The sequence below is a fragment of the Carex rostrata genome, chromosome 23 (assembly GCF_964058835.1).
Source record: "Carex rostrata chromosome 23, lpCarRost1.2, whole genome shotgun sequence".
Taxonomy (NCBI): domain Eukaryota; kingdom Viridiplantae; phylum Streptophyta; class Magnoliopsida; order Poales; family Cyperaceae; genus Carex; species Carex rostrata.
In genome coordinates, this window is record NC_135940.1 from 1604684 (window position 1) to 1618238 (window position 13555).

The 13555-nt window shown below is 33.8% G+C and overlaps 1 protein-coding gene across 1 annotated transcript; it reads left to right on the top strand.

Moving 5' to 3' along the window:
* The first annotated feature begins 9035 nt into the window (after positions 1–9035).
* On the top strand, positions 9036–12559 carry LOC144574736 (uncharacterized). The gene is made up of 3 exons (XM_078324777.1): positions 9036–9522; positions 10486–10643; positions 10739–12559. The coding sequence occupies exons 2-3, from the start codon at positions 10526–10528 to the stop codon at positions 12274–12276; spliced, it is 1656 nt and encodes a 551-aa protein (XP_078180903.1). The 5' UTR covers positions 9036–9522; positions 10486–10525; the 3' UTR covers positions 12277–12559.
* The last annotated feature ends 996 nt before the right edge of the window (positions 12560–13555 follow it).

The following is a 13555-nucleotide window of genomic DNA, read 5'->3' on the forward strand; positions in this document are numbered from 1 at the left end:
ATTTGAACCGTCCTCGTACAGAATTATACATCAAGTATCCAACATTCCTACTCTGTAAATTAGGCCAAGGCCTGTAAATCAATTACCCAGGCCCATTTTCAGCCCAAGGTTTGTAATTCTGCTACCGCCTATTACCTACTGGAGCTGCCGCATGGCACAATCAATGTGCTGCTCTTGTTTTGTATGTATCTCTTGCCGTCTTGCGTAATCAACGGCTACACTATGCACGGATCAGTGTTGTAAAACGGTTGTTTAAGCCGATTAATTGTTTGATTAGTTATTGACAATAATCAAATTATTACGGAATTTTATAATTAATTAGTTGATTATTTTTTATTATTTTTAATTAATTATTTGGCAGTGCCCTGTTTGTCCAACAATGAGCTGATATTGTTATTTACAACACGGGCACGGATACAGTTGTAAACGAGTCACATAATTTATTTATTTTTGAAACTCTGATAGTGACTATCAGAAAAATACAACAGTTCATCATTCATACAAAAAAAAAAACCACAATTTTAAGATCTCAAAATCTGAACACCTCAAACTAAATAATAAGACTTCAAAAGCTAAACATCTCAAACTAAATCCCCGCTCCCCTAGAAGATCTCAGCAGTGTTTCATCCATAGCCTAACTTCCCGCATGGCTTATTGCAGGAAGCGTATTCTCTGCGGAGCTTTTAATCTGGTCTGTTCGTTTTGAATCGAGCGGGCAGAAAGAGGGCAGGGTAAATTTTGAGAATTTTTTCAATTCAGAAAAGATCTGATCTGGTCCGCTCGATTCAAAACGAACGAACCAAATTAAAAATTCTGCACAGCTCCGTAGAAGATACTCCGCAAAGGATACGATTCCCTTATCTGCAACTATTCTCGGATCAGTACTCTTGCCATCAAAGATAATTCTGTTTCGATTCTTCCATAATTGCCAATATCCTGCAAAGAAGAAATAGGCCCATATTTTTGAACTCACCTGTGTTTTGCAAAATTTGAACTTGGTTTATAGAACGAGTGAAGTTGAGCTGATTTTGATTTTAGTCGAGTCAATCACGATTCGAATCGTGCTAGCTCGTTAATATTTCATTCTTGCTGTGAGTCTCGTGTGGATCAAATTTTGTTATCAATTTTGTGCTATGAGTTACGCATAGACTACAAGTCAGAAGTATATTTTCATCTTCTTGTTTCAATTAGTTGCAATCTCTCGTAATTAGGGGTGAAAACGGAGCCGGATTATTCGGCAGACCCATGTCCTCCCATCTCAAGGTCGGACCCATATAAAAGAGGAATTAATATTTGCTATAGGTGGAATTTGGACCTATGTTCTCCCATGATGGGAGTCCCATCTCAAAGCCTTTGAACTAAGCTTCAAACCACTAGATCACAACATCTTTTGTTATCATTAATTTATTTGATATATATATTATATGAATAAATTATCTCCCGTCTCTTGTAAGTTCATTAATATTTATATTTAATGTTTTAATTAATATTTGTATCTTAGAAATTTATATATCTTAATTATCCGATCATTATTCGTTTTATAGCTGTATTCGAATTCGTATATGTGGACATCCATTCTGTATCCGTATCCGTTTAAGGCGGATTTGATTTTGAATTTTGATATCCATTTACTATCCGTATTTGTATCCGCTTATTATCCAACGGATACGGATATAGTATCAGCATTATCCGCTGCGTATCCACTCCGTTTTCACCCCTACTCGTAATAGGCATAAATAGAAATAGTAAAAATGTCAAAAAAAGAAGAAGAAAGTAATTCCATCTTCTCCTTAATAAACTGAAGAACAATCCTCAAGTCGAGTCAGCACAATTCGAGCTGAGTCAAATTTAAACTCGTCCATGCTAGAACAAATTAGAATCAAACAAACTAATTTCAAATTCTTAACGGATTTCAAACAAATCACAATGTTATTTTGTCAGTCCTATAAATGAATCCATTCGATACCATTATATTGGCTATCTCTTTATAATATGTCTAGTAAGGTGAGAATTAAGATTGATAGAATTAGGAGAAAATTTTTATGGTTTGGAGGTAATACTGTGAGGAAAAAACACTCTCTGATAGCTTGGGATCAAGTTTGTAGGAGTAAAAATCAGGGGGGCTTAGGTGTATTAGATTTACAGAGAATGAATGCAGCTTTGTTATCTGAGTGGTTATTTAGATTTTATGATTCAAGAGTTACAGGTACATGGAAGCTTATCTTACTTGACAAATATAGCAGTACAGGTCAGATGCGAACTAAATCATCTTTATGGTCAGGTATTCTGAAAATTATCCATCTTGTGCAGGTTGGTTCTTATTGGAAGGTGGGTAATGATAAGAATGTTAGATTCTGGTTAGATAAATGGCATGGTGAGATTGTTCTTTTTGATGAATATCCTAATCTGTTTCAGATTACTTATAATAAATATATCACTGTGCATGAGGTTTTGTCAGGTGCCTTTATTAACTTAGAATTTGCGAGACAGTTACATGGGGACTATCTTATAGAATGGTGCTCTTTAGTTGACCAATTTTCGAGTTATAGGTTGAATAACATACCAGATCAGATATTGTGGAGATGGACTCCGCATGGTAATTTCACAGTGCATTCATTTTATAGTTGGCTTGACTATGGTGGGGTTCATAATCTTGAATTTAAGAGTATATGGACTGCTACCATCCCCCTCAAAATTAAATTTTTTTATGGTTAGTTAAGCAAAATAGGGTTTTAACAAGAGATAACCTTAGTAGAAGGGGGTGGTCTGGTCATTTGCAATGTGTATACTGTTCAGAGATAGAGTCTGTTGATCATTCATTTGTCAATTGTCATTTTGCTAGATCTATATGGAATTGGATTGCTACGCATAATAGGTTTGTTTTTGTATGTGCTTATGTTGTTGATTTATGGGATCTAGATTATTGTATCCCTCTCAAAGATGCTAATCTTGTTGAGATAATTCGGGGGGCTGTTCTATGGAACATATGGCTAGATCGAAACAGAATCCTATTTAATGCATGTCATATATCCAATGTACAGGTTTTAGGAGCCAAGATAATTGTTGTAGCTAACTTTTGGGCTACGAATCAAAAGTCTAATCTTACATCTCACCTTAATCTAATCTTATCTTCTGATTTGAAGGACCTGATAGGTTCTACTACGGTTTCCATGGAGGTTACACAGGATTCAACCCTTATGCATGGACCAAGGATAGCTTTGATGGATGACATGTCAGATTCCAGCTCCTCCATATCCTCTGCCAATTAGGCGTACAGGGTCTTTTTTGACTATTGGCATTTCTATGGTGTTTTGTGGTGTTGTTATAGCTTGTTACTTTGTTGTTTACTTATTTTGGTTATGCTTAGTTGTAGGAGGTTTATATGTGTTGTTTTGTTTTGCTCTTGTCTGATTGGTATTGACTGGTTATTGTATGATTTTCGGTTCTATGAAAATCGGTGGCTAAGCCGCTTCTTTCAAAAAAAATAAATGAATCCATTCTTACGGCGAGTGACTGACAAGCAGACCGCCTCGAATCAAAATAAATTGGGGCTACAGTAAATAAGCCGATTGTTGCTCTGGGACCCACAAGTCGGTGAAGCGCGACAGGATATACTGTCGAATCGAAATGAATTGGATTTGGGCTATACCGCTAATAGTGAATCTAAGCAACAGTTTTCTCCGCCCGGTATCACATGCATCCCACGTGATACCAATCACGTTCTACATTACTCTTATTTTTTTTTTCTTTTTTTCTTTCTTTCTTTACGCTGTTAATTCGCATTTCCTTCCACGTCTCTCTTTCCTGAACTCAAAACTGGTCCCCCCCCCCCCCCCCCCTACATTTATTACTCATTGGCATTTTGAGATAATGATGAAGGGATGAAGCTGCGGTCGAGGCAATAATACTTGGTACAGAGTTAACGGAGAACCAACACACTGGAACTGGAACTGGAACTGGAATCTGGATGGATCAATCGGTGCCTTGCTCTCTAGTAGACAATCAAGTGGGGCCCACAAACAGGTGATGCACCATGGAGTCGGTTAGGGATGATGTACTTTTAGGTTGTAGGTGTGTAGCAGTGTAGGACTGTAGGGTCTCATAAAACAGGATGTTGGATTTACTGTGGCATTTCTCTACAGTAAATTTATTTTCTGTCCCCTTGCTTCCAAACAGATTCTCAAATAAATTACAATAAATAATAAATATAGAAATGTAACAAGATCTAGTTTGGTAACTAGTTCGGCGTTCAATTTTTTTTTTATTATGAAGTCTAAAGTGTATGTTTAGGTATTATTTAAAAATAGTTGGTATTTATATACAGAGCTGATCTTAGAGATTTTTAGAGATTTTGGGATCTGAAGTAAGAGAAAAATTTGGACTTTTTATGTATCATTTTTTTTTATTAATATGCCAATAGATCATGTAAAATAGAGAGAGACATAAAATCAATACCTCTCAAAATAAAACATATACCGTGGTTAAAATACCCTGATACCCACACCATGCTTCTTGATTTCTTAATTTCTTTCTTCACTCATTTGTCGATTTACAGAGAAGAAACAACTGAACTAAGATTTTTTTTTTCTTCTTTCTTCGTTTGTCTGTGAAATTCCTTTGTGTGTCGTTTCACACAGAAGAAATGGGTTTTTTTTTTTTTTTTGCATGTTGAATTGTTGTTTGGGCCAACATCACAAGAGTCAATCTCATTTGTCTGTTAACTAGTTTTTTTTTTGGGGAGGAATGTTTCAACATATACAAACTTTTTTTTTGGGAGGTCTTGTTGGATTTTGGGGTCTAGAACCATCGCTCTAGGTATTCTTGATCAGTTTCGAATATGTCTATATAATAAAATATATATATTTTTTTTAAAAATAGAGAGTTTGTGAAAACATGTTAAGAAATAGGACAAACAAAAGTCTTGTATTATAAAGAATAGTCACAAGAAATTTATAGAATTGAATGCATAATATGTGATTACACTGAAAATAAATAATGCAAGTATTATTCAAAAAATTTATTATTATAGTACAAATTTATTAAAATTGTCAAGGTAGATACAAAATTATTGAATTGTGATTAAGATTCCTCAGTATAATTGTTTATTGGAAATTTGGAATGTTGATGTGATCACAAATAAATACATTTATTATATCTACTCTAGAAAAGTTCGCTTCCCTAAAACTAAAAACATTAGAAGTTTGAAATTAAACAAATTATTCATCTAGTGTCGAATTAAAGGCCGAATTTTTTTTTTTTGTCTAATGTCACACAATTTGTAAATTATTCTGGAATCTTGTTACTACGGATCCTCGCTGTCAGTGATCACACAATTGTGTGATCTAATAATGTAACAGAATATCAGGATCCCCATAAATGTGTTCTTGCCACCAAAGTAGTGGGCCAGGGGACATGGCCACCCAACCTGGCAGGTTGGCGGTGACACTTAGCAAAGCTCATGAGATTGTGCCGCACTTTCAATTTGGTTCTCTCCAGTACATTGATTAAACTGGATGCATCCATTGTTATATGAGGATTCAAGAATTTGAGCTCCGTTAAGAACCCAAGTTTCTAACTATCTGTGTATATTTATAAAGAGGCTGCTAAATAACCCCGCAAAAGGCATGTACAATTTAAAACATGCTACATTTAGAAAATGTACACCACAGGAAATAAGATTAAGGAGCATAAACTAATTACTTTTTATTTTTGTAGCATAGTTTTCAATAATCTACATGAAAGTCATGATACATCATAGCAACCAGATATGCTCTTTTTTGGTCGAAAATTGTGAGGATTTAGGATTGCCTTTTTTCTTGCTCTCTTGAATTGCACCTCTGCATCATAAATTAAAAGGCAAACATTGGTTGAGTGGTGTATATGATATAGTACCTTTACAGGAATGGAAAATCCTTTGAAACAGGTAGAATTGATTTTTTTTTTTCCTATTCTTATTTTCAAAATATTTTGACTACACTATTTTTTATTTAATAAATTTGACAGCTCTTTTTAAACACATGCATTAACAATTTGATCTAATATATAAATATTTACACAGCTATTAAAAATGCTGAATAATAATTCCTTAATACCAAATATTTTGGTGCCTCAAAAGTTCCTTTGAACAACTTTTAGATGTCTGAAATTAATTATGCTTTGTGAAATATTCTTGTAAAACATTGTAAAATCGGAATAGATAAGAAAAATTCATAACTCCAAACAAGTATGTGTGCAATTAATTGGTTACAGTTGCATGGTCCTTTTTAGTAGCACTACAAAAAAGATTTAACAAATGCACGTAACTTTCTCAAATGTAAAGCAACCGTATTTATAAATTATGATGACATAATCTTGGACTTAGGTTTGTGAGCTATTTAAGCAAGTCAATGCATGCATGCTTTAAAATAAGTAAGATCTGCACATGGAATCAATTCTAATAAAGGATATTTAATTCCATTTCAGTAATTTTAAATCATGGGGCACACAAGTCTAGGTCCAATCAGACCCTGACTTGATTGAGAATTTAATTTAATAACATGTTTTTTAAGAGATAGTTCAGACAGTATTTATTGTGAATTGTGACTAGTCAAAATAGGCATTGGAGTCCACGCTTTTGAGTTTGAGAAGTTTGGTGAATATGATATTGATGTAATAATTTTGGTTGATTTTGACATTGGATTTCTGATCACAGAGGCGGTATCTGGTCGACATCGAATTAAATTTGGTTTGATATCCGATTTTGACTGTTTATTCATGTTGATAGGCATTATAGTGACAAAATTTGCGTATTATATTCGGATTATATCTGAATAATTCGTTTTTTTAGTGATGTCGAAATGAACGTCGAATTATTCGGTTGACCGAACTTTGACCAAATTAAATCTGAATAATTTGTGAATTTTACAAAGTTTTTCCGAATTTGATGAATTATTCGCAATTTTTTTTCCGAATTTTTTTTTGTTTTTATTTTTTGTTTTTGTTTTTGTTTTCTTGCAGGACTGAGGTCTCTGATATGGATAATTCTGAATCATTTCCGAATTATATCCGAATCACGAATTTTTGACCTTGTCGGACCGAACCTGAATAATTCATTTGTCACTATAATAGAAATACGGTAAATTAAATTTTGCAGATAATTTACACAATTTGCAACATAAAAAAAGAGAGAAAAGTAATAGAGTTTGCAACATAAAAATTGAGAAATACAATGCTGATAATTTACAGAGTTGCAAAATAAAAAGGAAAAAATGTCAAAGAGTTTGCAACAAAAAAAAACTGGAAAAATATGATGCAGATAATTTACACACTGCATACATTTTAAGATATTTTCCCCCCTTTTTTATCACCTGATTTTTTGTTAACACGTGCCTTGTAAAACCAAACACATTTGACCAGTTGCAAGGGACATGTCCGCGTTAAATTCCCGTCTTCTATCGTACTTCACTATCCATTAAAACGCATCAAGATGCGTGCGCCAAGAGCAGCCGTAATTTTGTAGTCACTGAAATAGAAATTTCTAGAATGAAGATCCGTTTCTAGATGCCTGGAGCAATAATAGACTCACATCCTCTCACACTTGCAAAAACAAATAATAAAAAGATAAGGGTCTTACCTAGGAAAAGTAAACGCTTTGAATGAACAGTAAATACTAACCAGTATATAATTATATGAGTGAGTCTATGGTACTATGCATATCACGGGTTGTTACCGTGCTACGGCTCTATATTCGAGTATTCAAATCCTAACGATCGATCTGAGCTGTTCATCTTGTTCTCCATATTAATATGTCTTTGGAGACCAAATTTTACATTTTTTGAAAATTTTTTACTATTTTTTTAGATATTTAGAAAATCACTTGATCTGAAAATTCTGGACCGTCCAAAAACAGTGATGCAGAAATTTACTGAAATCAACAGTTTTCAAACCAGCTTAATAAATAGTAAAAAAATTCCAAAAAATGTAAAATTTGGTCCCCGAGTAGATTATAATATAGATTAAACATCTAACGGTTTGAATTTGTTGTTTGGAGATCAGAAAATAAAAAAAAACGGCGGCAGCATCGCCGGCATCAATTTAGCCGTGCCATATATATAGCCGTATCGTATTCTTCATTTTTGAAAATTGCCGTATCGCCTCTACAAAAAGTATCTCAAGAACATTAACTGCGAAAGATATCTTTAAGCTGTTAGCAAAAAGCTTTGATATTTTGCTTATTAATTGTTCTAGCAAATCACACACATTAGTTACAAATAAATTTGAAGTATATCAATGCTACCTAATCTTTTGTTTCATTTTTTAATTAACGTTGTAAAATTATATATATATATATATATATATATATATATATATATATATATATATATATATATATATATATATATATATATATATATATATATATATATATATATATATATATATATATATATATATATTTGACAATATTTTAGTAGATGGCCCACTAGAGTAATTAGGTGCCCAAATTAATGAAGAAATAAAGCTAGACCTTTATCATATAAATTGGTTGCCCTCCACACATTTATAATTTTCATTTTTATTTAGACAACAATATTACAAATATGAAGTAGATATATAAAAAAGAGTATGGTTAAAATGTAATTTTGTACTCTAATCATATTATCATGCTCACATCTTTATCTTCGTTTTGAACTATTCAAAACAGTGATTTTATATCTTATCCAAAAAAATAATAAAACAAATTTCAAAAAAATATAAAATTTGATCTCTAAGCACATTTTAATAAGATGATCATATTAAGCGGTTTCGGATCGACTGTTCATAATATTCATAATATGATAATAATTTTAATTTTTGTAATGCTATAGTTAAGAAAAAAGGACTAAAATGAAATTGACTTGTAAATTTTGATAGTTATAGGAGTTTTGCTGGACAATTTAAAAAGCATATAATTTTATAATTTGAAAAATCTAATCAAGTGAAATAGACTTGCAACGCTCTCACTTCCAAGCATTTGTTGCCTTCTTATTCACGGTTCCAGGAAAGAATTCCCCTTTAAGCCTTTCTCTGTCAGTACTCACTTCTTGACTCTTCTCTTCTTTTCTCTATTATCTGTTCATCTCCTTCTCCAAACCACCATGCTATAAGTTCGTAGATTTTATTCCCTGTTTTTCTCTCTCTCACAAGTTAGAACGGCGTTTCTGTCTGTTCTCATCTCCTTGCTCTTTTGTTTGTTTCTCTTGTCGCTCTTACCTGTCCCAGAGAAAAAAAAATAATATATTTTTTCTGACCAACTTTTCCTGAATAATTATATCCCTTTTATGTACTTTTTTATTTTCTTGCTGCTCTGGCTTGGCCCCTTGTTTGGACTTTGGAGGCGAAAGAAACACACTTTATTGCTTTCCTCTTGGAACCAGTGCTCTGTGTAGTGTACTAGCTGTTCTTAGTATCAGTTCTTGGAACAAAGGAAAATAGTAAACAGAGAGAGAGGCAGAGAAAGAGGAAAGAGAAGAGAGAATATGATTCTAATTCTGTCTTAGAAAGGTTAGCATATGTTCTTCATTTTTTGTTCCTATCTTTTACTTTATCCAGTTATCCTCCTTTCTGTTTAATAAATTGTCTCAAAAAGGAAGAGACATCGCCACATTGGCCTAAGTTAAGCATCTGCGTTAAGCTGAGTTTATTTCTGTGTTTTTAGTGAATTGACTAAGTTATTTGAATAGTATTTTTCATTTAGTGAATTGACTAAGTTTATTTCTGTGTTTTTAGTTTCTAATTTAGTGCTGATGCTGAGTTAAGCATCTGCGTTTATTTCTGTACAATTGAATGTAAATTGGATTATTGGATACAACTTTCTATTTTTATGCCAAACAAGAAACTAAAATTCATTTTCTTACAGGTATCTAGCTCAATTTTCTTCTTTTTTTGTATTTATTTTTGAATGAAAAGTACTTTTTGTATTGTCGATTTCATTTCAGTTCCTTCTCTGTTTGAATGGTTGGTAGGCTATTGGTTTTCAATTAACAACTAAATTTGCCGTGCTCTACCTTAATTATTAGTTGGTTTGTGATAATTAAATGAATGTTTGCTCTTTTGTTGTTGTGTGTGTGTTGGGGGGGGGGGGGGGGGGGGGGGGGGTTGGGTTGGGTCTGGGGGTTGCACTTGTTATTTTTTTTTGCTGTTGCCCCACTAGTACTGTGAATTCTAATTCGAGGGACATATTTTGTTCCTACAGTTAATTATGTTTCTCGGTCTTACGACATATATACATCCTTTTTATAATTTTTGGGTATTGTATGTTATAAAAATTTATGTTTCATTTCCTTGTGTGCAATTTTGAGCAATTTTTTTTTTTTTTCTGATGTATCTTATGCTGTGCACCTCTACCAGTATTCTCTTTTTCTTTGTTATTATGTCATTTTTCAGGTGAAAAACTATTGTTATTCATTGACATGGTGAACTTTCTTATTCTAATGTATTGCATTTATCTGTGCTCTTTTTCTGCAGGCTCTGGTAGAAAGATTGAACTTTGTTTTGGCCGGTGCAGATGGCGAATAATTCTGGTAAAATTCGATTTGTGAGATGTCCCAAGTGCCTCCAACTTCTAATCGAATACTCTACTGTTCCGCTGTACCAATGCGGGGGATGTGGTACAGTTCTTAAAGGTACAAAAAAAATCTCTCATTCTTATTGAATAGTTTTGTTTCACTGGATACCAAGAGACCCAAATTCAATTTCCTTTTTTCATAATATTTTTCAGCTAAAAACAGAAATGCCAACGGAGAAAACCCTGATTTGAATTTGGATGGAACCAAAAACACTTTGAATAATAATTCAGAAAATACTTCGCCTGATAGCTCAATGTTCTCAACCGAGGCCCATAACACGCCGTCTTCTTCAAACGCACACCCGTCAGAGCCGTCAGAAGATGAATTTAAGGCGATTTCTCTTGCAAACAACTCTTCTACTGAAAAAATCTTTGACCCCAATGCACACCCGTCAGATCCGTCCGAAGATGAATTTAAGGCAACTCCTTTTACCAACAACTCTCCTGATGAAAAAATCATCAACCCTCCCAAAAATCTGAAGGAACAAACTTCAAATGGCGAAGAAGAGAGAGATGAAATGCAAAATACCCAAAGTGTTATATCAGAAGAGGATATGATGAGTAGGTGCTCAAATGCTTATGACGGAAGCATCTCCTCTTCCGACGAAGGCAAGAGAAATATTCATGATAGAAGCTACTATCTCCAAAAGTCAAGACGGACTTTCCGGAAGAAGGCATCGGCCGGTGACAAACAAAAAGAGAAGGAAGGGCTCCCTCCGAGGCCACCCAATGAGAAATTCGGTATGAGATATGGTGGAGACGAGGTTGAGGAAGGGGTTTCGCTTGATTCAAGTGATTTTCAAATCGTTCAAAGTCTCATTAAAAATGATGCTCTTCATTCATCTTTAGTTGATAAATATGAAAGATCAGATCGCCATGAGAGGTTGAGAAAAATGGATGAGTTAAGGGATAAACTCAATACATTTTCGAAACAAAAAGCTGGAGACAGTTTATACCGTCAAAAGGGGATTGATTCAATCCAAAGGATGCATTACCAAAACCCCAATAACCAAGAAAGCCCTCTATGTTTTGATTCTAGACATAATACCGACCAGTTGAAACTACCATATTCTTATATTCCTCCTCCTCTACCATCCTCTCATTGTGCATGCCTGCATTGCCGAAACCAGATCTTTGGACCCAATTCGTGCAACCTATGTGCCCCCTCGTCTTTTCCCGGTAGCCCAATAAGCTTCGATCAGGAATCAGTCAGGTCGAGTTCAAAGGATAGAAGGGCACTAATGAGAAAGCACATTTGCCGACCTATTTTCGGCGGTACTCCCTATGTGATCTGTGAAAATTGTTTCATGTTGCTCCAAGTTCCTTCAACTATTCTAATTTCAAAGAAGAGGTTGGTTGAAATGCAATGCGGCAGTTGCTCAGAGGTCCTTACAGTACCATTGCCTTCGATGAAATTTACTAAGAAAAAAGTTGCAATTGACATGAATGGTACTGTTATGCAAGTTGACCCAGTATCTTTAAACAAAAATTATGGTGCCTCTTTTTATTCGACCGGGGGAGAATCGGCATTTAATGAAGAGGAAGGTGACAGAGAAGCCACATTATCTTCCCTTCATAGGTTGATGGGTTATAATTCAGCCACCGAGTTGTTATATTCACGCCGTGATGCAGGGTATGATAGTTTTGAATCCATGGTGCCGCATTCTCACACGCGGTCTAAGAATACCTAGCTTTGGAAAAATTTGAAAAGACCCTACATATGCATGAACTTGAAAATATTTGTTCACTGATTTCCAAATGTTAGAATATGTGAATTAATTTAATTTTGGAACTATGATAGAAGGATTCAATTTTTACTATTAAATTTTGTGAGCTTGTTGGTGTCCGTAGTGTAATATAGTGTTGGGTTGCAATTTGTTTTAGCCATTTCATGAGTAGGTAGATAGGTTTCATATATTTGTTTTTGTTGTACTGTAAATCTATAAAAAAATTTAGCATTTGTTCATACATCCTGAAGGTCTATTTTAAGTACGAGTGGCCTTAGCCTGAAATATGACACCAATTTGATTGAAAAATATTTTACAAGGGAGGAATTTAATCCGGTGAACATATACTCTTTTGAGAAAATGGCTAGTTGCATGCAAAAGGGCATGAAAATGATGTTTTGAAGAAAAAGAGAGTAACATCATTTTCTTCAAGAAAATAAATGACGGTATTGACCTGCTTACACTAATTAATACTTAACCATTTGTTACCTGTTATAGAAATTATCTCACAGTAGAACTTTTGCCACAATATTAATTGCGCCATACCAAGTAGTGTGCAGGGAAGGTGTCAAAACTCTATGAAGGGGACATGTAGCAAATCTCCGTAACAGTGGAATAGAGAAATACAGTGGAAAAAATGTTTATTTTGCGCTAAATAAGAGAAAAAGGGAGTTGAATTGGAGAATTGAGAATACTGAAATTGAGTTTGAACTTTTACAATTAAATTTTTATTTTTTACATTTTGGTTCCTTCTCTATTTCTCTATAAGTCAATTTTCTATTTCATGAAAAATATGAAATAGAATAATTAATTTTTTTTAAGAGATAGATTTAGCTCATTTATCAATGCCCTTCCATCATTAATCGAATACAACTAGAATAATGAAGAATTAAAGTGTATTTCAAATTTTATTTTTTCTCACTATTCCTCTATTCCAATGATTTACCGAACGGTACAATAAGAAAAGGATTATCAACAACTAAATGGAACAAATAAAGTAAAATTAATTTAAAAGGCAATGGCTTATGAAAAACACAAGCGAGCCTATGCTCTTAAGGGTTAGCTAGTCTGTGTTCCCTATGTTTGATTTCATTAATATGGACAAGAAATAGACAAGAAATAGAGTTCAAACGGGCCTCATCTTAGGCTCTGTGGATTACTTTGTACGAGAATAGATTTCTCAAATTTTAAAGCACCATCAACTAAGAGAATGCATTTGATCATTTTTTTTTTTTTCAGATAG